General features: G+C 36.2%; 2 protein-coding genes across 2 annotated transcripts in view; one reads left to right on the top strand and one right to left on the bottom strand.

Annotated features, from left to right (window-relative positions):
- LOC134746044 (general transcription factor IIH subunit 2) overlaps positions 1 to 26,335 on the top strand; it is a 250,183-nt gene that overhangs the window by 201,662 nt on the left and 22,186 nt on the right. The gene's annotated exons all lie outside the window — the stretch shown is intronic.
- Positions 10,940 to 25,566, bottom strand: LOC134746011 (gustatory and odorant receptor 22-like). The gene is made up of 10 exons (XM_063680175.1): positions 25,308 to 25,566; positions 24,956 to 25,076; positions 24,200 to 24,338; positions 23,656 to 23,906; positions 23,084 to 23,344; positions 22,212 to 22,339; positions 19,740 to 19,899; positions 18,413 to 18,484; positions 16,989 to 17,078; positions 10,940 to 11,082 (listed from the first exon to the last, which is right to left on the bottom strand). The coding sequence occupies exons 2-10, from the start codon at positions 25,064 to 25,066 to the stop codon at positions 11,008 to 11,010; spliced, it is 1,287 nt and encodes a 428-aa protein (XP_063536245.1). The 5' UTR covers positions 25,067 to 25,076; positions 25,308 to 25,566; the 3' UTR covers positions 10,940 to 11,007.

The following is a 26,335-nucleotide window of genomic DNA, read 5'->3' as shown; positions in this document are numbered from 1 at the left end:
GACACGACACGACACGATATGACACGACACGACACACGACACGACACGACACGACACGACACGACACGATACGATACGATACGATACCATACGATACCATACGATACCATACGATACCATACGATACCATACTATACCATAATAAAAGTATGAAGTGGCAGTTCATGGCCTTCACTAAATTAAAAAGCTACATTGTTTCACTCCCTGGAGTGAGGAAAGTAGGCTTGTTCGAGCTGCTGAGGTGAAAAGAAAATGTGTTTACTGTAAATTTGAGTAAATATTTCTTGTTCCGAACGTTCCGGAGGGACTAGGCCGTACCGTTGATGTAAATAATATGTAATATTTTTCCGCATTTAGCCCTACTCCAATTTTGTTAAGACTAGGATTAAATTGGACAAAAGTTGTTCATATTTATTGCTGTTCTGCTACTTACTACTGTGTTTAAAAATAATTAAACTAGAATGATAGAAAAAGTTTGTCCGCACGAAATTAACCAATTAAAAATTAAAAGTTTAATTATTATTTTTAACGATGAAACTTAGAGCCCGCATAACAGAGAACTTTAAAATGATTTGACTCGAATTTTGAATGTACATTTCTTGTTTTTACGTCAATATTTTGTTCAAATGGACTACAGCTAAAAGAAGAATGCAAGATCAATCTAAATGATTGTTTGACGAGAGTTTAAAGCATTTTTTAATTAAGCATTATTATGGCTTTTTCATTCCGCCCGGCGATATGCGCGAACATCTACCCTGCAGCATTAATTTACTTACTTAGACTCTATTGCCTAGGTAATAAGGGTAACGGTATTTTGACTAAAATACCAATATCTCAGTTCTGCAATGTAATTCCGCTTGGTGCCCATAGAACGAAATGAAGTACATAGAAATATCTATCGAATGACCTAAGAGCGTTTTCACATTATCCGATCCGATATCGGATGTCGGAAGGAATTAAAATGTAAGATATATGTGTTTCCTTGTATTCTTTTATGCATTTAATAAATTATTATTACTACCAATGGCACTTTCCTGCAGTTGTTTTGTCATAGACGCCTTCCGACATCCGATATCGGAAAGACGCTTCCGGTAAATTCAGCCATGTCGGAGCCCCCCGTCAGCTGTCAGACCGATAATATTTGTTTGTGTGCGTATGTGCAGGCATAATGCTTGTTGTAGTGTGCGTGACTGCTAAAGATGGCGCCCGGGCGCGCCCTCGTGGCCTGGCTACGCGGATGTAGGATCTTACATCCGATATCGGATCGGTCAATGTGAAAACGCTCTTACACCCTTTTAATCTGTCACGTACAAAATTAAGTCCGACTTTCATCCGGCGCCGGTCACTCGCGGTTATATTTTGTCAACATTTGCAAGTCTTTGAGCTGTTTACGTATGCAAAACACGTTTGTCTCATCTTTATTAACAACTGGAGGTATTACTTTTAATATCTGAGCACATCAGTGTGCCCCTAATTGTTGCGTCGGCGCCTGGTGCTAATGATTGCGGTTGGAGTACTGGGAGATAGGGCCGAGTAATGAGCTTCTTAAGTCATTTGAATGACATGCATGAAAACCACTGTCCTATAGATAACCACTACTGGAAGCCTATGGAGATTCATAGAACCTTATTTATTACAAACTATACAATTCAATTAATTTAACTTCTCGTAGTTTAGTTTACTGACACTGGCACAGATGTATTTGGCTACATTTATACACTCAATTGCGTTTCAAAGCAAAATGTTAGGTATAATGTTCTGAAAATGTATTTAGATTTTCTGGTATGTACCTATCTTATCGAGGTATAGGTATATATTTTTTTGCACTAGTTTCAGTTGGAACTAGGCGTGTAGGCACGCATTGGTACCTAAATATAAGCAGGGCCGTGTTGCATAAACTAAAATAAACTACTTTTCTAATTCCACTTATTAGGAAAGGAGTTCCGCTTGTAATATTAGTTGTAGTTTATTATGCATCACGGCCCAGGTAAAATGTTGAAGAATGATCATGTTGGTAGAAACTCATAATTTTATTTCATTTTGTCTGTATTTTCCGCCTACAATCATAATGAATTACTCGAGTGAACTGTTCATTTACGGCATTGTGATTATACTCCAATTATTTTTATTCGATGGTTTATTGACGTAACACGAGTAGAATTATGACCGCACTGGGAATAAATCTCTTTTTTGTTAATTAGGCAAGCCACAACCAAACACCGCGCGTTACAGCCGCCAAAGGTCACAAAGAGCGAACATGAGTTTCCTTAGTGAAATATTAACTTACCTTCCTAGAAACAAAGCGAAGATGAAATCCTTTAAAATCCTTAATGAAACTAGTTCAAGCTGAAGGTGTTAGTATCGTTTGATACTACCAAGTATATGTTTTTGCTAGTGTCAGATTAAATACTAGTTTTATACTACTTGATCACAATATTTTTGATTTAAATTATTCAATTAAAATTGTTAAATTTATTCAATTAAATTTAATTGAAACATTTCCTAACCTGTTCATTTAGCATGTTCAGCAGTTTCAACAAAAAATAAAGTAACTTCCTATTTGGAAATTTGGTATACTAAACACATATTAGTTTTAGCTTAGTATTCACTATTTCGTGACAAATCATTTTCTATGATTGTGTTTAAATAAAATCATATGATATTTAAACCTAACTAAACGATAAACTAGAAATCCTTAACAGATCAATTGATAGCACTACGAAATGACTACGAATCTTTTTATTGAGTATCAATTGAAAAGTCGTAGACTCGTAGCAAATAGAGCTTAAAGGTTTCCCGCTGAGAATTTGATCCGCCCATAAAATGAAATTACTTATGTTTTTACAATGTCAGAGAATAATGAATGTTCGTCTAGGTCTCATTTTATTTTAGTAATCGAGTGTCTTTTATTATTAGTTTTATGGACATTATTTGGTTAACTCATGTTTTAAGCTATAGTCACGTAGTTTGTAAGGCGTTGGTTTTGAAATTACACTAGGTAATTCATTTTTAAATAAGTACCTTAAAACAGTTTTAGGAGTATATATTATTTCTATTAAATTTATATGGGAAAGTTCCTTAATCAATTACTGGCACAGCAAGATTACACAAACAGGCAATTTCCTTTAAAAAACGGTTAACGTTACGTAACGTAAACGTTCGTCTTTGTGTGTGTAATCACCCGTGAAAGTGTCCCAGATGTCTTTGCGTAGGTACCTACTGCAACCTTAATACATTACTTTTACCCCATACAAGTCATGTTATATTATTACAACTTATTTTTATATACAAAAATAACAGGTGGTCCTATTTCCGTTGTTTTATTTAAGAGATATTAAAAATTATGAGATTACTTTTGGTAACAACTTTTAAAATTGGGTGATAAGTAATGTCTGAATATTTTATAATTTCCATACAAAATATAAGGACATTTATACATATAGCCTTGATGTAACTTGTTACGCTGACTAAAATATATCTTATAACTCAATGTAATTAGAAACTGAACGTCGAATTTTGTGGCCGCCGTGCAGGTCAGGATCTCGACTTGTAGTGAACTAATATTATAATCTTCCAAGGTACTGGTTTACACGGGGGTTCTTGCCAAAACGGGTAACTGCAGAAGTGATTGTTATTGTATGGAGGATGATGAACGAGTGAGTGATTTGAAATATTTGATCAGTACAAAATGGTTTAGAATTTAGGTACATCTGATTGGCCGCGACGCGACAAAGCGTATGTGGAGCGCTGCCATTGGTGATTTAAAAAAAGCCTTCGAATACTAGCAGAGCGCGACGGCTGCGTTTAGCTACTGCATTAGGAATATATTGAGATTTTATAGAAATAAAAAGTTTTGCAACAAATTTGATGATTTGATTTGGTTCATTATTCAACGGGGAGCGCTGGACCTGAATGTTCTGAAATAAGTTAGTCTCCATTACAGGAGCGGTAAATAAAACATAGCGTTGTTTTTCTGTTTTCTGTGTTTTTCTTAGTAGGTACAGCAAACAATGAAAAACCTATTCACAGAGCATTTTTTTGTTAAAGCTATTCGTTGCAAAACAATGAGCCAGGCCGTTTGCAATCAATAGGTAATTAGGTACAGTGAGCTAGCCAGGCCTAATCAAATGAAGGTTCTATTATCGGTTATCAAGTTATGGACATCCAGATAGTGGCTATTGTGTAGGATTTATTAAGAAAGATGCTTATTAAACTGGTTAGACTCTATTTTTAAACCGACTTCAACAAAATATGGTCTTGCCAGTTGCCACTGACTTGAAACATATTATTATCAGTTGCTAGACTTGCTAGCGCATATAAAAGGGATAATATTTTATTTTACCCTTTTGAAGTCAGTTTTCTTTTTTTAAAGGTTTTATTTTAATCATTATGATTAGGATAGTTTGTGCGGAAAGAGAAGAGTCGTGAAATGTATGGGAACCAATACATTCTACGACTCTTCTCTTTCCGCACAGACTCTAGTTGTAGTGAAGATCCTATTACGAATATTTAGTGGTTAAGGCCATGAACAAAATATGAAAATAAACTTCCTTTTTGGTAGGCAAATACAATAGGTACCTACTATTATTTCCAACCTACCCATGTCATTTATATTGCCGCAAGCAAGTAACGAAGCAGTGTCAACTACAAGGGAATAACGTTAGATATTATTGTTTTGATATATGTATGATTTATATTTATTTACTATTTTGACTTTAAAATGAATAGTTTTTACTTTAATATCAATAGTTACCTAATTAACACAAATATTTTGATTTAATCCTTGCGTGAAAACACAGCAGCAACTCAATATATTATAATATTGATAATATTAATATTGATAATCCGATCACAAAGCTAACAATATCAACAGGTCAACTATTAGGTACACGAGTTAAATGAGGGCTTGAATTATGTAGGAGCGTCGCTTGAAGCCCATTCTGTTTTCATAATTGTATTATTAAAACTCATTAAGGCTCAAGCGACCGAGATTATTTTTTATACGACCTTGACTGTGAGCACCAAAGAGCTGTGGCGGCTCACGCTGATTGTTGTTGACGACATGCAATCAGGAGGCCAATTAGAACTTATACCTATTAAAATATCAAAATGATGTCATTTACTTTTATCATTTGCCGTTGCGTCTCGCTCGCGCCAATAATGTTCAAACAAGTACGAGCGAAAAGTAAGTTCGAATTGGCATCCAGGAGGAGTCACAAAAGGCATTTCGCACGCACCGTTAGTACGCGTGAGATACCTGATGACACTAATACTCAACGTCGTGTCAAAGCAAGATGAAAACCACATCACATCTTTAAAACAAAATCGGCCTCTGTGATTTTACCCGCGTCAACTTGCCTCATGAAAGACATCCTTTGTAAACACTATTCCCACGTATTTTCTCGTGTAATCAATCACTTGTTACAAGTCTGTCTAAACTTGACTACAAGGTAAAGGAGATGGTAGCCAACGTGTAGTTTTAATGATGTTAATAAACCGCTTCACTTTCTCAGAAGGCTGAATGCTACGTTAGCATATTTTCTCCATCAAGATATACCTATTAAAATACCTATATATAAATTCCGTTCGACCTCATCGGTCCACGACTCCATGCCGGGTTTATAACCTCCTGTTTGAAAATCGCAATCCTTATCGCTAGGCTACTAACGCTCTCTATAAGCATATTCTGCACATCGATCGTTTTTGTGTCTTAACACATTTATAAATTCCATACTCTATAAATCTAATTCCCTAACCGTTGATATAAAAGATCAATAAACAAATTCCATCAGGTGTCCGGGACAGACGTAGTGCGATGCGTTTTCAGGTAATCCTATTATCTAAAGTGCTCTCCACACTTAATAACCGCACTTGACACGAGTGCGGCTCGATACAAATCTCGAGTTAGATAGCCACCGAATGATGTCACAGTTAGTGAACAAGGTATGGCGAGGTATGGCGTGAATAGCGTGGGGATTCTACGTCAGGGCATAAATGAACAAATTTGTAGGTCACCGAGGTTATAACAAAGCAATTTCCTGAGACATCGTTCTTGCAAAACTTTCACTGAAATAATTATAACCACAGACGAATATGTTCAGCATTACAATTATAGCATTACACACTGGCTCCATTTCATCTCATGAATTTGTGAATATAAAACTTTTAATCAAAGTAAATCCTCGGCCACTCAACTTATTCTAAATCTAAACCATCTGCATAGCCTGAGCGAGACGTTCAGGGATCGCTCCAAGGCTCCGCCCACGTTTAGAAAGTACACACAAGTTGGAATCGCGACTCGCATCGACTTGACAATCCAACGGGCAGATAACGAGTAGGGGCCTAGGGGCAGGTCCCTAGTGTGGAGTCTCGATAATGCAAACACGAACTTAACATCAGCTTCAACTCAATCAGACTTTTTTTATTATCTATTCCGAAGGTTGGCGGCTTCATTGGAACTTCATTTGACAAATCTGACCGTTTTCCGATGGATTTGAAGAATACCTGAGAATAGTTTGCCTCTGAATATAATTTGCCGCGTTGTCAATTTACTGTAACTAACTATATGTTTTTCGGAGTAGACATGCAGGACAATACGATTGTAACTACACGATCGCTTTAAAGTTTAAACTATTGACAAATTGCAACAAATCTGAGAATGGCTACGAATAAATATCTAGTTTATTTGAAGTATTGATAACTGGCAGGTCGATGTGTTGTGTTTATTTTAACGGTTCTTTGTGTTTTCTAAGAAAGTCTGCCGGTCTAGCCGAGGTGACAATCGCTATCGCTACGACAACGAAACACTTTGTGCCTCTCTATCACTCTTCCATATTAGTGCGAAGGAGCGAAAGCCATTGGCACGTTGGCTACCCGGCCTGGTCACTATTTTTTTTCTCCTCAAGCATTATTGTAAGCACATTGACAGTAAACAGTATCCGTATTGATTGATACAAACACCCTAATTTAATTTGCAATACCTTTGATTGACTGTTGGAAAATTACTTAAGATATTTTTGAATAAAATAAGATGTCACTGTTTTATAGTATTACTTCAGTGATATAATTTATTTATTATAAATTAAGATTTATTTAAATAAGGTCAGCACAGCCGCTACTAACTCATTTACGGAAGCTTTCCCATATCTGGTGAATACTTTACCTTGTCGTCTAAACAGCAACATCCACCTTATGAGTTTTAATGGCACAGACATCTCAAAATTGAACTGAGAATCATCAAATGTACCTAATATAAATTGTCATGGTCGGTCCCGCTGATATTGATAAACTTAGATACCGAAAGGCCGTTAGTAGAAAATTGGAAAATTTGATTAATGAAAATCCATTACAGCTGTCAAGGAAGTGATTGCAGGTGACAGACCGTTCAAGAGTACATTTATAACTTTTATAAGTATTATATTAGGTTATGTAATCCCTTAACTCTTAAATGCATGATTTTTTCTTTTTGCCTGAAATTACATAATTGTCTTACATAATTGTTCTGGAAAAAAAATAAAACAAAAAGTAGAACATCGATTTTCACTGCTAAACCAGTGTTAGAATTTACATAGGGTAAATCATAATTTATGTAAATTTATACAATTATTGGTAAAAGATATAAAAAATCCTACTGCCATTAGAAATGTATACTATTTGTAATATACATAGAATAAAGATTTTAAATATAAATAATTGCAAACCCCGAAAAACCGCCTAAATTACATACTAAAAATCATCAACTTTTCCAAATTTTCCCAATTTTCCGCCATTTCATCTTAAAAGAAATGTAATTTTTTTAAACTTAAATACTGCGCAAGGGATTAATTTACGATCAAAATTATGCATACAATTATAATCACTATGCATTTAAGATGTATTAGTTTTAGACAGGCTTATATACACTGATATATCTTGGTTAGTGGCCACTACCTAGTTGATGCATCAACTATCTATTATATTGTTTATATTCATCTAATAATTAATTAACTAGTGGCCCTGTGTGCTGTTGGACATTTTACAAATTGCCAAATACTGAATCAACAAAAATATCCATATCATTATCAAACCTTTACTGAAGAAATAATACCTACCCTTTTACAAAATCTAATTAGTTTTGTGTAAAGACTAACGTTCCACTTACACTTGGTTTTTGAAAATCATACATTACCTATAGGTTCTCTTCAAAGCTTATTTACCTTTAAAGCCAACATAAAGATCTGTAACTGGAAGTCTGCAGATGACATCACGCCAGGCTAAGGGTCGAAAATGTTTAAACTCTCTCAAGCTCCGAGCGACACGTCAGCTTTAAAAATAAATTTTAATATTAAAGGAAAAATTGAGAAATTCACCGCTTCGAGCAATACTCGAACTTGCCACCTTCCGTGACACCAGCCCAATCGCTCTTAAGGGTCCCCGGCAAGCTCGATTCTCCATACAAACGTAGTTACGCTCTCATTTTAAAACGACTAGCTAGATTGCTCTGAAACTTTGTACTTACAATAGGATACGGCATATTTAGGTTTGTAATTCGTTTATGAAGCTTCAGATACAATAGAAAAAAAAAATACAGAAAATTAAGGTTTTCATACACAACTTGTTTTGCTCTATTTCGTTTGTTTTATATACTAGAGCTATATAAACTAATTACAGACCTAGATATACCTCATGTCATTGTATGTGCAGTTTTATTACAATCCAACACGTAGGTTTATAATGAGAACGAAACTCCGTTTGTATGGGACGGTGAAATTCGGCCGAGCTTGCCGGGGACTTGCCGACTGAGCTACCGAAATCTGCCAGAAGCGTACGTTTCCATTCCTTTCGCGCTTGTCGTCTCATATATTTGTATTCAGGACATCAAACTGAATGCATTGATATTCACCCATATCTGAGACGACATGAGCGAAAATCGATTTCTAGAAGACTTTTCGAAAAAAGGCCAAGTCACTATTCATTTAATTTCGTGTAATAAATTCAATACGGTTGCAAATTTATATAGGTACATATAAAGTATACGTCTATCTTAAACACGCTTGTTTCTCGGGGACAGGATTTAAAGGATTAACGGGAAAGGAAATAACAGCAGTTTTCATTTTCCTTTATTGTACAAAATTTGCTTAACTATTTACAATGGTATTGCGAAATAGATTTTATCTCAAATGGGATGCCTTGTATTAACTGACTGAAGTTTAATCGAAATTCCTCTAGAATACGAATTTCTGGTCCTTGTAGTACCTACCTATTAATCGGTCGGATAAAATATTAGGCAAGTGCATTGGAAAGAGAAGTGAATACATACGTATAGTCCTACATTCCTCCCAACGAGTTGTTTACATAGCCCGGTTGTTCCGGGGTGAAAACATATCAGTGCTAGCGATTAAAATATCGACTCAAACTTTATCGATATTGTATTGCACCTTAACCCACACACGTGCATAGCTTATTATATAACGGCATGTACTTGTAACTTAAAACACAAACGTATACTCAAGATAGGGTTGCCACCCATACAAAAATACTATATGTGTATAGAAAAAAGGTGGCAACCCTAACTCAAGACCACATATTAGTTCTCATTTCACGCCCCATATCACATGGCGACCCTGCCAGTGCGGCGTTGCGCTGCACTGGTGGCGCGCTGCGCCAGCCAGAAGTACCGACCGAAATCTGGTGAAAAATATTGGGTATGTGGGTTAAGGTGTAGTACACACACTATAATCGATGGCAAGCAATTTCTAAATCATAACAACAAAATGTGACTTATTCATTAATAAAATAATAATAGTTATGAGTGTTAGTTTCTTTTTATCTATTTGAATTGCTCTTTAATGTATTCTTATTGCAATTGCAAATATCTGACATTGACTCTAGTCATTATGACAATAATTTTGCCATTTTCAATCAAAAGGGTACTTATTTTCGGTTGTCAATAAGGCGCTATTTCCATAAAGCTTCAATTTGAAATCAACCTTATCGACGATCGACAATGTGGTACCTTTTGGTTGAAAAGTCACAATAAAAATTACGTTGAATTATAATTCAGATCATTTTATTATAAATGCGATTATAATAATTTAAAATTACGTACATGACGGTACTGTCTTAGTAGTATGAGTGTAGAACTATGTACAATTACATTCCAAGTACTAATATTTCAACTTCATCTATTACTTATATAAGCACTTTCTGAATGAAAGCTATATATCCTAAGCTCAAGTAAGCTAATAACAATATTATAATAACTGTAGACATTAATTATTATTAACTGATAGTGTTTCATATAGAGCGCTGGTGGCCTAGCGGTAAGAGTGTGCGACTTTCAATCCGAAGGTCGCGGGTTGAAACCACGGCTCGTACCAATGAGTTTTTCGGAATTTAAATATGTACGAAGTGTCATTTGATATTTACTAGCCGCTTTTCGGTGAAGGAAAACATCGTGAGGAAACCGGACTTATCCCAAAGAGGCCTAGTTTCCCCACTGGGTTGGAAGGTCAGATGGCAGTAGCTTTCTTAAAAACTAGTGCCTACACCAATTCTAGGGATTAGTTGTCAAGCGGACTCCCGGCTCCCATGACCCGTGGCAATAAGCCGGGATAACGCGAGGAAGATGACTTAGTGCTTCATATGGTATTATGGGAGGACAGGATAAGAGTGAAGTGAGCGTACAAACTACACAGTATATAACTACCACTTCCGGGTTATAGCATTTTCCCTAGGAGGATCTAATAAAACGGAGTAGCTATTAACAGGCCTCTGTCGAAAATAGTCGGCCAATGGGCAATTTTTACGTTACGCATACATTTGACGTACCCCTCCCCCGCAAAAATTGGCAGACTGTTTTGTACAGAAAATTGCAGACATGGCGTCTCCGTTTAGTTAGATCCTCCTAGCATTTTCCTATCTAACTTGTCACAGACTAGCAACTCACAGCAATTATTATGGCATCTAAGTTTGTCTCAGTAAGTGAATAAACTTTTAGCCGCAGGAAATTTCCGTAGATTCGGTGTTTTAAGAGTCAGTCTTTGGTAGCGATATCTTGAACTGCAGCAGCACGATTAAATAAATAGCTATCATGCTTATTGCCTGAAACAAAAACCAGGGTATAAAAATACGATTATGTACATAAATTCAACAGCGGATATATTTCAAAAATAATTGAGCTGCCTCTTTACTTAGCATGATAGCGCCGCGCCGCGACAATGTCTCGCGCACGTTCCTGTATATATCTAATCAATACGTTTAGAAAAGAGATCGTATTTTGTCCTATTATTAACTTATATTATTAATAATTCGTAAACGACCATTGCTTTGTCCGATTCTAAAGAATCGGACAAAGTGCGGCAATGTCGTCACAAATGTCAAATTTTTATGAAAATAGTACTCTTATGATGGCACTCGCTCACTTTATCCGGTTCAAGTGGATGCAAAGTTAGCTTACACGAACTAAAGATAATAAATAATTTTATTTCGTCTTTAAAATATCTATTTGTACCTACACAAAAAGTAAAGACAAAATAATGATAATGACTATAAATAAATAAGCAAAAACCAAAATCAAGAATAGAAAAGCTAAAACCTCCGTATTAAGTATACCTAAGTATGTTCGAGCTTGCATAACTTTGGAAGGAAGTTCTCTAAAGTTCTAGGAAGAATTTTGCATTAAATACGTCAATTGTAATTTAGAGAGCAAATAGAACTAGTTAATTGTAGCTGAACTGTTTCTAATGAGATGATAATTCCAGTGTGAACCAGTTGAGATGGGAATACGTAATGTAAGGTGTAAGGTCTTAATAGAAGAATGACGGTTCGACGAGGAAGTAATAAATTTAAAATAGTTAAAGCGAAACAAAAAACTTGGAGTCTAAAGCTATTTTTTATGGGAAACTCGAAGCATAGTTTTGAGAACCTACAAAACTACGCAAAAACAACACCTCTAGGAAATCTCCATCATCTAAGAAATATAAAAGGCCATCACTGTACTCGAGAGTAGACTAATGTAGAATCTCAAAACATAATCTCCATAAGGTCCACAACGAAATTCACAGCGGTAGCTACTTTAGTTCGTTTGGACGGTTCCAGGATTCAACATGCGGCAGTAGTACCCGCTGATGGCCACACTCGCGGCGGGTATTCTGGCATTCCTGTGCGAGCGAAGGAGAGGTCACAACCCGCCGATGGTTCCGTGTGTTGGAGCCAGGGCTCGGAACCAGTATTTTTTAAAAACCCCGAAATAGCCCAATGTTTTGAATTTTTTTATGCTCATTACGTAGGACTGAATCATGTATTTAGGAAACAATTTTGCATTATTAAAACGTCCCATTAAAAATGAAATTATAAACAAAAGAACGAAAAAGAACGTAATAATACCGGTATTTTTGTATGGAGCAAATACCGGTTTCCGACCCCTGGTTGGAGCGGGATAGCAGGACGCGTGTTGTCCAAGACTGGCAGCGATCAGCGGAGCGAGGGGTGAAGGGAGATGTCGACGGCGTCCTGAGTGCGCACGCGCAGTGGTAGCGAGAATGTATCTTAACTTGTTGTAAATACAAGTTCTACAAACATTTATTCAGCAAATGAGTCTCCAAAATTACAAAAACAAAAAACTTATGAACAAAGTAACTTAACACTACATAATAAAACTAAAGAAAAACACTAAAACTAACTAGAAAATACACATTATCTATACTAAACATAAACCCCATTCCGACCCCCACCCTGTCCAAACGTGCCAAATATACTTGCGGCATTGCCCCGCTGGATAGCAAGCTTGTTGTAAATAAAGTCGACTCTAGCTTAAGTAGAGATCAGTTAAGATTGTAAGGTTCCAGTTTTGGCGATATAATCTAGATAGTATGTTCTATCATGAGATTTGTCCAAATAGTTTCCCAAGTTGTATTTTCAACAAATAACAACCTATTTGCCCTGAGCAAGTACAAACCTTGCTGGATAACCTGAGTTCATTGTTGGGACGAATCTACATAATTATTTAGTAACTTGATTAATCAGTGAATTGCCCTTGTATGTCCTAGTTTACATAACAAACACTTTATGACGAGACAACTGATGTTAACCCATTATATATGATATGTTCGTTAAAAACAATGTACATTTATAGACCCAAGGATTTGAACTCCTGTAGATAATGGATGTAAAGGAATTGTCAATGGGAATGGGTATTGTATCTCGCATCGGACAGTGAACAGAATTAACCATCTTATACTTTTAGTTTTATGTAAAGATTACTAATCGAGTTTATATTCAAACTCTAAAAATTTACTTTTACGTATATAACAAGCCTTGAAGATTTTTCATAGGAACGCACCATACTAACCCTATTTGCGATAACAAACAAAAATTATTCAAAATCGCCATGCGCATTTTCTCTACGGTTACCCACAAAATTAATGCAGACCCCTTTTACTTGAAAGCAATTACATATAATTTCTCTCATTTAAGTACTTAATTTTTAAGAGGGTACAAACAATCAACCCCAATACCCTCACACAGTTACAGAGGTTATGAGGCTTGGCATCTCGTGTTACTTCGTAACCGAACACCTTACTACGTTACGAGTATACGCTATAGATACGCTAGCTGGATATACTAAAGTGATAATATTTTAAATGTTACTTAAAAATGAAACACATATCGATCGAAACTTTCGATTCGAAAGTGGCAATATTTTATACAATCAAGTTATTAAATATCGACACGGACAAAGTGCCAAACTTAAAAATATTTTCCTTTATGACGGTTTTCATGAGACGAAAATGGGGGTTAATTTTGTATGAAGAAGCGGTCGCCCCCTATCCTCTTAATACTTTATGGTGTAGTGTAGGTAATACAGTTAATACACCACACACACTGAAGCATGAATTTATTAGTTCTTTTAGAAGAATTATAACGTGGTATTATTATTTTTTCAAGTTTTTTGTTAAATGCTGACTCTACCAGCCAGTATGCTGATTTAAACTCACGATTTTTACTCATTACTTAACGGTCAACTCCGTTCTCAAAACGTCGGAGGTAAATTTAAAAACTTAATTATACGCGATTACGTCCTGCTCTGCTAAATAGTAATGGTAGAGTAGAATGCTCTAAGTATACCTTTAGGTCGGGGATTTGTAAGATTTTTTTACTTGTGTGCAGTACCTAATATATTAATGAAGTAATCTCTTAAATAAAACTACTACAACAGTTTGCATAGCTTGTTTTAAGTTGAAAACGAGCGTTGAACTGTTGTTATTTTCAAAAGACATTAGGGGCATCGAAACTTCCTTCTTTAACCAAAATAAAATAGGTGGATCAAAATTATTTTCGTTGTCTTGTTTTTTGTCCCAAAAAAAATGTGATGTGATGTGTTGTTTTGTGTGGAGCTTTTTGTATGAGATGATATTTAATTATTTTTTTATCATGTGCAATGTAATCTACAGCCAAAAAGACATTTCAATAACACTCGTCTTTTGTTTATTTGTTAAAATACAGAAATACAAGTGTGACAGAGTGGTCCGAAAAAAGACAACGAAAAGAATGTTGACCCAGGTACTAATTAAGAATAATATCATTTTAAAGAGCGTATTCCCATCTTAAAGGCCGGCAACGCACTTACAACCCCTCTGGTGTTGCGAGTGTCCATGGGCGGCGGTAATCGCTTACCATCAGGTGATCCGTCTGCTCGTTTGCCTCCTATTCCATAAAAAAAAAAATTTCCTTGGCACGAAGAACTTGGCACGAGTATGTATGATGAATATGATAATTGAAGCAAAACTTCTGAAATTGTTCTTAAATTGTAGCCGAATTTTAATTATGTTTCTTCGCAGAAATTTAGTATGCAAAGGAGCGAACAGTCTGTTCTTGGGCAGGATTTAGAGGGTCTACTTGTTTTTGTTTTATGGCGAACACTGACATCTTAAGAAACACAAACATCTTTTACAAACAAACATCTTTCACAATTGGTAAATTTTTAGTACAATTTTTTTTTGTACTTACCAAAAATTTACCAATTGTGAAACAAATGAAATTTTGTACTCGGCTATTTATAATGTTAGTAGGTAACAATGCCAAAGGAACCCGGAGTCGGTTAAGAATATCAAAACTCTAAGATCGACTATCTGCGCCTCTGTCGTTCAAATATTGCAACAAGTACGATATGGTTGGAGATTTCCGATCACCGTAACCACAGAATAAGTAATAGTATTATCATATTGTAACTTTGTGGTAGGTTTATCCCTCCACTCCGAAAAGTGTTAAGCCGTATGTTTGTTGTTAAGATGTTATGTTTTAGGGCACGCTACTTGATAAAAGACATTAGTCGCATCGCATACAACTAATTTTACTTAGCATTATTTGTATAGAAACTCACACAATTAGAGTCTGCATTGAAATTATTTTGTGATGTCAAGCTTCTGTATAATGATTCCTGTATTTTTTTTAATACCACCTCAGTGGCAATCAAGCATACGGCCCGCCTGATGGTAAGCAGTTACCGTAGCCTATGGACGACTGCAACACCAGAGATATGACATGCGCGTTGCCGACCCTTTAAAAACCTGTACACTCCTTTTTTGAAGAACCTGTAGCCTCTCGGGAAAACCTGTGGTGGTGTTGCCAAATTATTTTATGAAGATTTAACGTAACCAGACTATGACTAATTGAAACGGTTGACATCTACGAGAGTCTAAATTTGCACAGGCCTTGTAGGTTTTCAGGGGCATCGTGCACACTTTTTGAATAGCGGACGAAAACAATGTGGAATCAGTTTACTGTCAGATACAGAAATTATAAAGCTTTTGAAATCATATTACGGCCTCCCGCCCCTGACCGGCCCGAGTACAATTTTCTTTAGCCTTTTATAAATACGATAAAACAACCTACAATATTGGATATTTTTGTATATTTTACTTACAATCGAAGTGAAAAGTAGAGTGTAATAACTCAGGCATAAATGTCCATTTTTATCCTCGACTATATTGGTCCTCGCTGCGCTCGGTAAATTGCCTCGGTTAAAATGGATCATTTTATGCCCTTGTTGTACAATCTACTATACTATATCAGTTTAATTAACTCTAAAGTAAAGATGAACCTCAACCTCATTTTCAATCTTCAACCTCGTGGTAATCAGTAAACGGATCAACGGATACTCATGTAGTGTTAACGTCAAAATCCTGCTGAAAGTAGTAGTTTAGTTAAATGAAGTAAGTAAACAAATCTTGCATAAAAATGTAGTTAGGAACAGTTTATAAAAAGCAGTTCTAGTTCGTGCTGATAAACATTACTTATCTCATGTACGCAATGCGCACCTATTTACCTAGGTAAGCGTGAATACTATTTGGTTGCCATCCTCCATTACACCGAGCTACTGAGCAATTTGCGTGCATTTTAGGAAGTATTATAATTTTTAAGATTAAAAAATCGTTTTATTGCCATACCTCATTATTAATGGTCATGCATTTTGAAGCGATTTTTATGCTGGCGAATATATAGCTTCTCCTAGTATCATTTCATTTCTGGGGGCTTAGCCAAGACATAGAGAAATAAGTAAGCATAGAGTGCTTACTGCATATGTAGATAAAAACCCATTTGAAATAAGTATTAAGCGAGTACCAAACTTAATACAATAAGCTTTACAATACCTCCCATACGACTTAATATTATTAAGTAAGAAAACTCTTGTATAAAGTAAGCACTCAAAGCTACGAAACTAGTTACTTACTTATTTCTCTCGGGCCAAGAAGGACAATCGCACATCGACAAACGCCAAACTAAAAGAAAAAGATTATGGGATGACAGGCTACGAAAACTCACGTGACTATTTCTATAGATTATTAAATTTTGATTGGCGTTTTCTATCAACAATTGTCATCTTGACTAGGCCCCCTGGTTCCTTTTAACTATGAAAGGAAGTCCAAATACAACAGTGGGACCTGACAGACAGGGTGCTGATGATGAGGATGCCAAGGTTACGGACATATTAATTCCAATATACTCACCGAAGTAAGTAGCTCTCTGTTGACGTGCGCGTAGCCTTTAAGGCTCACAACAGCGGGATTCATCTCGATGGCTAGGATGAAGTGGTCGATCTGCAGACGAAACTCTGTGTATGTTTGCTTAAAGACATACAATTACATTTACTGGCATTGAGCAAATTTTTCGGTTTAACTCACGTTATAATATTAGTACACGATTACTAGTTACGATTAAAGGTACGTCAGTTTAAGCCGTACAATTAGCTTTTGTTACGACTCACGACAGTTTAAGGCTGAGAACGCATTGCGATTATTTTTTTGCGGTTTCAGAAACGCAAAATGTGTAACGTACGGCATGCTTCATAAGCGCACGCACTTAAAAGACTGTAACCGCAAGAAATTAGACTGAAACCGCAAGAAATTAATCGCAGTGCGTTCTAAGCCTAAATTGGATAAATTTAAATATACTGACTAGAAATAGTAGGGTAAACATCTTTTCCAGTTCTACTTTTTGTATGGCGCCTGTTTACAATGCGATTAGATATAATTTTTTTCCCCTCACTAGCTCGGAAAGCCGTCTTTTATCCTTTAAAACAAGCGGGGAAAAACGCATTTTATCCACTAGTGGGGAAAGTAATTTGACCTTGGATGGAGCGTGTTCTGCGTGTTTAAGTAGCTTGACAGATAACAAAACGTAAAACGCTCATAATAATGGTTCGTTCGATATTAATTATCATTAAATAAATGGTTTGAGAATTTAATAAAAAATACCAGATTTAGCTTTATTTAATGATTTTAAGTCATAAACCTTAAAATTCCATAATAAACGTTTGTTTTTTAATAATTATGTTATTTTATATAATTCTGAACGCACAAGTTAAGTCGATGCAATTTCAAAATTTTTACTTAAAAACTTCTCACGTAAAAGTAAAGAATTTCCAGAGTTTTTTGTTATAATATCGCAAAAAAATTAGTGATTCCAGTTGATGAAGATGATCTAACGCCTGTGGATGTTGTAGTGAGGGGAAAAGTTTTGTGTTACACACGGGTGCAAATGTATTTTACTTCTCGTGTGTTTAAACACTCGCTACGCTCAGGATTCTAATTCAGAACCACTCGCTTCGCTCGTGGTTCAGCTATAGAATCCTTTCGCTTGCTCGTGTTTCAATTCCACACTCGCGGGTAAGGGCTTTGCACCCTTGTATAACAAATAACTATTAACATCTTATAGGGTACAGATATGTAGTTCATAATTGTTTTCCATCGTTTTTTCTGGGAAACGCTCGTATTTGTGTGGTATTTATCATGCTAGTTTAGTCAATGTCAGTACTTTTTGTACCGAGACTGACTGAAATAGCAAGACACGTTCGTAAGTTTCCGTGAATATACGATAGAAAATAATTATGCACTACATCTGTAGTGTATTTAGATTCAAGAGAAACACAAACCTCTTTTTGAGCAGGCCTGTCAATAGCCAACACGTCAATACCCAGCAAGGTGTCTTGAACTCCAGCCGCCACCTGAATAAATAAATAAATAATAAATAAAACGTTTATTTATTTAGATAACGAGATCCATTTTTGTTAGTAATCTGCAAACTAAACCTAAAAACTATGTTAGTATTCGAAGAACGAGTGTAAATTATTCAAAATAAAGCTACATAGAGATATATTAAAGCGTTGTTAATTATAACTCCCTTTTTGTTACTGCAAGTAATAATAGGGATGATGACACACATGTTGAATTTTACAACACAATCTAGTACAATAGATGGCAAATGAGCAATTTATTATAATAATATGGATATTAAAATAATATGTATATGGAAATATTTAATTATACGAACGGGTCTACCGCGTTTTAATCAAATTTTTCAAAAAGGTAAAAAGTAATGGTACCATTAGATTCCTTACATTTTATAAAAAAAAGATTGTATTGCAACTATATACCTATACATAAACGCAATATTTCACCGACAAAATCGCAATTTTCTTATTTTCCATACTAAGATGGACTAAGTTGGACCGTGACGTCATGTTCACTTATTGTTTTGTTAGGAACGTTTTGTTTTGTCATCATGCCTATTCATTCTATCAACGCTGGTATGTAATTGAAGATGTGTCGATATATATTATGTAGGTATATTATGATGCGCGCTTCTCTCTACGAAACTCTTTAATTATTATGGGGAAAAGCAATATAGTTGTATACTGTGGATGCAGTTGTATTTAATAGTTCCTACGCCATGGCATATCGCCATATAAAGTTTTTAGATGCGTATTAAATTAAAAGTATTAAAAAGGACAGAAGACAGATAGACATACGATAGTGATCCTATAAGGGTTCCGTTGTTTCCTTTTGAGGTTAGGAACATGGCCAGCAATGTTATGTTGGTACCTCTCCGTGGCCGCGCATCAAAAATATTTCTTTTTTGGCCGTTTCTTTTTTTTATTTGGTCAAAAAAAAGTGTTCAGCTATCAGAAAATTAGGCAAGCCGGTGATTCCTAGATTCCTATCCCACCGCTAGTACCTATACGTCTACGTACAATAAGAGCGTACGAAGGTGTTTTTCATATTTTACCCTCTTGGAAATTTCAATTCCAATAGTTGCGGTTAAGTATCTTAATTTAGCAGACAACACTACATATATATGTAGTGTTTATACCAGGTAGCATTTATACGTCATTGTGACGTCCGTTACGTCATTATGACGTATAAAAGACGTCATTATGACGTCGCTGAAGTCACTTTGCTACCTCAGCCTCGCCATCTTACCTTGAGCGTGGTCTTGTGGGAGCAGTCAACGAAGATGAAAAGTAAAGTGGAACAGTAAGCGGCGTCGACGAAGAGTCCCATCTCCTTGAAGCTGAATCCGAACCCGTGGTCCACGATCTCAGCCAGCGCGCCGTATACCGCTATGGTTATGTTGAAGAACCTTTACGAATATATTTGTCCATTAATCAGCTCACGACATTTTAAAAGTAAAAACAGTATGGTCTGCATCGAAACTAAAATTAATTTTTGTGTACCCGGACAAGATTTTATTTGGCCTTCGCCATGTTGCGGACTTTGATAATAGACGTTGAAAATCATCGAATGTCACCGATGTAAACAAGAAGAAAAGATTTCGTAATTATAAACGATTTTACCACAAAAATGCCAAAAAACATTGTCAAAAATGCAAGAAAAAAATGTTTTGAAAACAATAAAACATTTACATCAATAAAAGGACGAAGGATTGCGTAGCATTCCAATAAAAAATGTTTTGAATGACTTAGAGCGTCGGTTTTTGGTCTAGAAGTCTTCTAGAAATCGACTTTCGCTCATGTCATCTCGGACATGGGTATATTTGGTATCAGTGCATTCAGTGTGATGTCCGGAATACAAATATATAAGATAACAAGCGCGAAAGTGGTGGGGGTAGTTGCTATTACGTCATAAATTCGGCAGTACAAAGTTTTTTACTTTTTTTATCATACCATGTGGGGTACCAAATGAAAGGGCTTTATGAGTAGATCACAAATATATAACATACTTTAACCTTTTCACTACTTCGTCTAACAAATTATTAGAAAAAGTTCAAAAATTTCACAATCCACAGTTGACTTTGACTTGCTCTAAATTGAAAATGACTGAATGGATCATTGCAAAATACGTACCAGGTGACTGTGAATATCCTCTATATAATGGTAAAAAATAAATAACCAGATATATCCAAAAATAAGAAAAATATATCAAGTTGAAAAAAAAGTATAATTTTCTGTTACATTAAACAAAAAACCAGACCGTATACATATTATACTTTTGAAATAGTGTTTTTACTAGCTTTCATTTGGTACCTATAATATAAAAGATTTATATAACTTTACAAAAAAAAGTTAATTCAACGTTATTGAAAATTAAACCACTAAGGGGGTTAAAACTTCAATTCAATTTAAATTTATTTATTTAAAAGAGCAATGGCCCATAATTGTTAGTAGTAACAATTAAGATAAAAACGAAGTTTTAGTGGAACAAAAACAAAAAGCGACTAACAAAAACAGACAGCATTGACAGATTTGAAACTTCTTCCCTAAAGATGGTGAAAAAGAGGTTGAAAGTTTGTATCGAGCTCAATTTTTAGGGTTCCGTACCTCGAAAGGAAAAAACGGAACCCTTATAGGATCACTCGTGCGTCTGTCTGTCTGTCTGTCCGTCTGTCACAGCCTATTTTTGCCGAACTACTGGACCAATTAAGTTGAAATTTGGTATACATATGTAAGTTTGTGACCCAAAGACGGACACGTAACGTGAACAAATGAATTTTAAACACGGAGGCCACTTTTGGGGAGTAAATGAGAAAATTTAAAAATAAAGTTTTCAAACTATATCGTGTTACATATCAAATGAAAGAGCTCATTATGAGAATCTCAAATATATTTTTTTTCATAATTTTAGGATAAACAGTTTAGAAGTTATTCAAGAAAATAGGCAAAAAATGACCATTACCCCCTTTATCTCCGAAACTACTGGGTCTAAGATTTTGAAAAAAATACACAAAATAGATATTTATCACAGGAAAACCTATTAGAAATGTGCAGTCAAGCGTGAGTCGGACTTAATTACTTAGTTTTTGATCCGACCCCTACGGGTTTTTTAAAGACATTTCACTCACGTTTCACATAAAAAATATATTGTTTAAATTGTGTAATGTACGGAACCCTTAGAACGCGAGTCCGACTCGCACTTGGCCAGTTTTTTTTAGTGCGGCACTTGAATCTTTGTATAAAGGCATATTATTAAAACACAACATAGTTATTGCCATATGTAAGCTGCTTGTAGCGACAGTATCTGAAGGCCAAAAAATATAATCTTGTCAGGTTTTAACTGGAAGCCCTCTGACTCTTAATAATGCATAATCATTAATCAATATTGATCAATTATTATATCCAGCTATGAAAGTTCTTACTTCAGTACCAAATGTGAACAGAATAGAAGTTACGGATAGGAGTTCTCTGAAAACTGCACATTCGACTTTTGAAACAATTTGTTCAAATGAGCAAGATTTTTTATTCCTTTAAAGAAAACGTGTCGTTCCATCAGTGGCCCTAAAGAAATTGGCTGTTCGCATCGCAAATCAAACGTTGCATTTCTATTGGATTGGAGCATTGATTGATAGTAGGTATCTAATAGTGGTCATTCCACTTTTGATACGCTATGACGCATGAAAGTCCTTACAGTTCCATGAAGTATATAATAAATAGTTACATGAATAAGCAGTAGGTGGAGTAAGTCCGCGCGTACGCGTTGCTCAGCGACTGCAGCAGCTCAGAGAGGTTCAGCCACAAGAAGCGGTACCGCGATATCAGCTTCGCCGAGATCGCCACGTTTACGTCCTAGAGATATTAGGTGCATAATATATTGTTTTAAGAAACCCATTCAATTTTAAACTAGGTATCTTTTGTTAACCGTTTATTCAATTTTAAACTTCGAAATACTATTACTAACTTATTCTGTGCTTGAACGCTTACCAGAGAGCTAACGCCCACCTCCATACCTATTTATTAGTTACATCTATTTTAACCAATGTATGGCGGTGACCGCTAAGAGCGTACGTTTTGTAATCGTGACTTAGGCGTTAGTGCACTATGATAAACGTTAAAAAGCAAAAACCAAGCAAACACAAAGTATTATAATTATAAAGGTATTACACGTATCTCGTGTGAATAGGAACTAGTCGTACCTAGTAGGTATACAGCGATTACAGGATCTGAGTTACTAAACCAGGATTTAATCATTTATATGTTCAGCTTCTCACCTACTCACTCGATAGTTGCTTGGATAATAATCCAGGCAAATTAAGGGTTTCACTTAAAAGTCACAGAAAGACTCGTGTGAGCGTCGAAATTTATTCAAGGTCAAATGTCATAAAAATCGAATTTTCGCTGATACCAAGGTTTCTATAACTCTAATGTTGTTTACATCAGGTAAGAATTGTAGAGCATAAAACTTGCGACCAGTTATTTCATTCATTTCACATTGTTTCATACGATCAGCGATATGGTCTTAATATATTTTCCTGGGTTATAAAGATGCAAGCGGCAAGGACGGCGATTTATCGGCGATTTAATTTTACGTACCCTGCGAAAACATTCCGATAGGCTTTGCGAAGCTATTCTGATGCCTTTGCAGTTTAAGTACCAGAGAGCGCAATTCATGTTGATCATAATGATGATGTGGTAGTACGCGGTTGTGTGGCGGAGGAGGAAACCGTCCAAGAGGGCGCAGAGGCTGAGGAGGAAGCACACTGCCAGGAGAAGGCAGCCCACGCTTATGATGACGATCTGGGTCTGCAGGTTTGGGAATTGCAGGTTTTCGCCAGTCACCCGATAGTATCGAACCTAGAAAATAAAACTGCGTAAATCTAGGGAATTTAAATGAAAGGCGATATATTTGTGTTACGATTGGTTTTGTATTTAGCGGTGACTGGGTGTTCAAAGTCCCCGTAGGTAAAGGGTTAAGCAATGAATCTAGTTACCTTAGGGTGGAATAGCGAGATGGCAAGAAGGATACGATACTGTACGACATGAAACGTAGTCATGAAAACGTTATTTTAGCACCACCATGGACTGGACCCAAAAAAATGCTTGGGGACTTTTTAGTGTAAATGTTGGTGATGCCTTAAGAAAGGTTGTTGAAAGATAATGCTTACTTGAAACTTCCCCCAGCTAGTCTTATAAATGGCAACCTGGTGCGCCACGCCCCACCCCACGAAGGGTATCCAGAAGTGCGGCACGAGAAACGCCACGAACAGGATGGCGTAGATGTACTCGTCGAACTTCTTGATGGAGCGCAGGATCATGACGCGCTCGTAGCCCACCATGAGGACTACCACTGTGGTTACCATGTAGAAGGAGATGGCGTATATGGTGGCGCGGGATTTCCAGCTGAAGGTGGTTATGCCTGTTTAAATGTGTACATATATTCAGTTCATATTATATAGCATTTTATTGAAATATTAAGATATCGCTTTAAGCGTACAACCGTATTCGAACAAAAAGTGCTGCGGAAAATCTTTGGAAAATTGATTGCTCAAAGTAAGTAGCGGCGCGCTTACCCTGCTCGCATAGCCATTCTAATTTGTGCTCGCCTCTCTTTCTCTCGTTTTTGATCTCGTTGCAAATTCATCGAATGGGGGCAAGCTGTGGTTTTTAAGCTGTGAGGGGGCCCCACAGCTTAAACAAAATCTAACTTACCTGGGCTTGACCTGGTGATAGGCATTACGGCTAGAGCTCGAAACATCACCAGTAACAACTTGTGGTCACGATAGAACTGGTCGTGAGTCTCGCAAGTCTCGCCATCTTGTGACGAGAGCATGTCTCGCTGTTCTTGCTCCTGTACAAGTGGGTAATCTTGATACATGTTTGATTTGAAACTAAGTAGATACTTAATTTAGATACTTTCATGAAGAGATCTTCATTATAGGTCTCGGCACCAAAGTTGAGGTCACGCATCACCAATATGTCATGTATATGATAGCTGAAGTTTGAGATTAGTGTTCTTTCTTCAAACCAATAGCAACCTCAAAAGTTCCTTCAGGGTATTTGGCTAAAATATTTATGAATTCACTTTTTTTTTTAATTAATGTAGGTGTTATCATGTGTATCTAATCATTAACCTCAACTCTCCTGCCATTAAGGTAAGGTGGGGTAAGACTAACATAGTTTACTGTTAAATAATAATATATATATGTCTTACTGTTAAATAAATAATTGAACTAACTTAAGATTTTTGGAAACTATTACAAAAGTATACCTTTACTACAATGATTTGCGGTTTTTTTTATGCGAACGGCTTACACTATTTACCGACATAGCAAATTAGGGACGGAACTCGTGCGTATCGAGTTATTGGACTGTCTGTAGTTCCCTCGGTGATAGTCTTACCCCACCTTACCTTATGCTAATTAATTAAACTTGAAGTAACTATTTTACAGTAATTTGCAAACTTACGTAATCAGCCTGCCTCTTCTCATAGACTAACTTAACGGTATTGACTTGCTTCATATCGTTCCGGTACAGGGTGCCGTTCAGGCCTTCGTCGAAGTAATGGTCAGGGATCATCTTTCGCGATCTGTAAACTTAGATTCTCACACCTTGGAATTTTAGGAACTAATCTGAGCCAGAATGATATTACTGTACGTACTTAGGTAAAAGTATTCTGTAATAGAAAAAGTATACCTACACAGTTTTCATATTAAAATCAAATCAATCAATAAAGAACCAATAAAAGTCAATGGAACGCCCCGGGCCACTTTTTTTTCTTCGTTGAAAGCGCCATTAAATATTTCCCTGAAGCACTTACCTCTTTTCCTTATTTCTATGGTAGAAATACACTGAAAATGAGTGCAGCGAGACACTTTGATTATAATGCGGACGCGATCGCTTTTCTTTCGAGGTGACCGTACTTATGCTGAAACCCTACGTCATCTCTTGCCCGTGGTCTCAATGGCTATGGTGAATTAATGGTACGCCATGAAAACGCCTCGTTACCGACCGGGTAAACAATGAGTGTAAATTTAATTAAATTTTAAAGCCAACGACTTCGCCTTTAGCATTTCAATGCCACCTAACGATTATTTTGACGGACATGGGCAAACAAATTGTTGGGAGATTAACCTTCACCGGTAAATACGCTTACGCTATAGGGTTCCCTAATGGCTCTGCTCTAATACAGTTTTTGTGGTCTTAAAACCACATCAGGTAAAAATATCTCACCTGCTTACGCCTTATGACAGGCCGCTCTTGGGTGCACCGCTGTGGAAGATTATATCTTTATGTTGATAAGATTACATAAACTTGACTTGATCCTAGGAGCCCTAAGCGGGGTAGGGCGCATTGACAATGCCTCAACAAATGTAAATGTACCTCGATTTTCCCTATTGCTTAGTCAGTTTTTACAGATATTAAACTATGACATTGATGCATCAAGGCGGTTTGTTTACAGAGGGCTTACCGGGAAACGCGAAAATCGAAATTTCTTTATCTGCCTCTTTATCGCTCGAATACGCAAGAGTGATAGAGGTAGATAACGAAGTTTTCATTATCTTGTTTCGCGATAAACCCTCAGATTGTGATAGTGGCGTCCCCTACACAGAGTTTTGCGTAATATTCCCTATTCATAAAAAAATCATAATGGCGCGACTCAGGATTTTAATACGCGAAACAGCGCCATCTTAATTGCTTGTGATTCGTAAACAAGACATATAATATACTCACTCCGTCCTAGTAGGTATGTTATGTACCTAATGGTGTGTTTTTGTATGCCATTCATTCAATTAAATAAAGCTTCAGCCTATTTCATTTTTTGCTACTCTGATTTTATGTTTGCCG

This window comes from Cydia strobilella, chromosome 12, assembly GCF_947568885.1.
Source record: "Cydia strobilella chromosome 12, ilCydStro3.1, whole genome shotgun sequence".
In the NCBI taxonomy this organism is placed as follows: domain Eukaryota; kingdom Metazoa; phylum Arthropoda; class Insecta; order Lepidoptera; family Tortricidae; genus Cydia; species Cydia strobilella.
The sequence above is the reverse complement of the archived record's forward strand: the minus strand, read 5'-3'. Positions and strand labels throughout refer to the sequence as shown.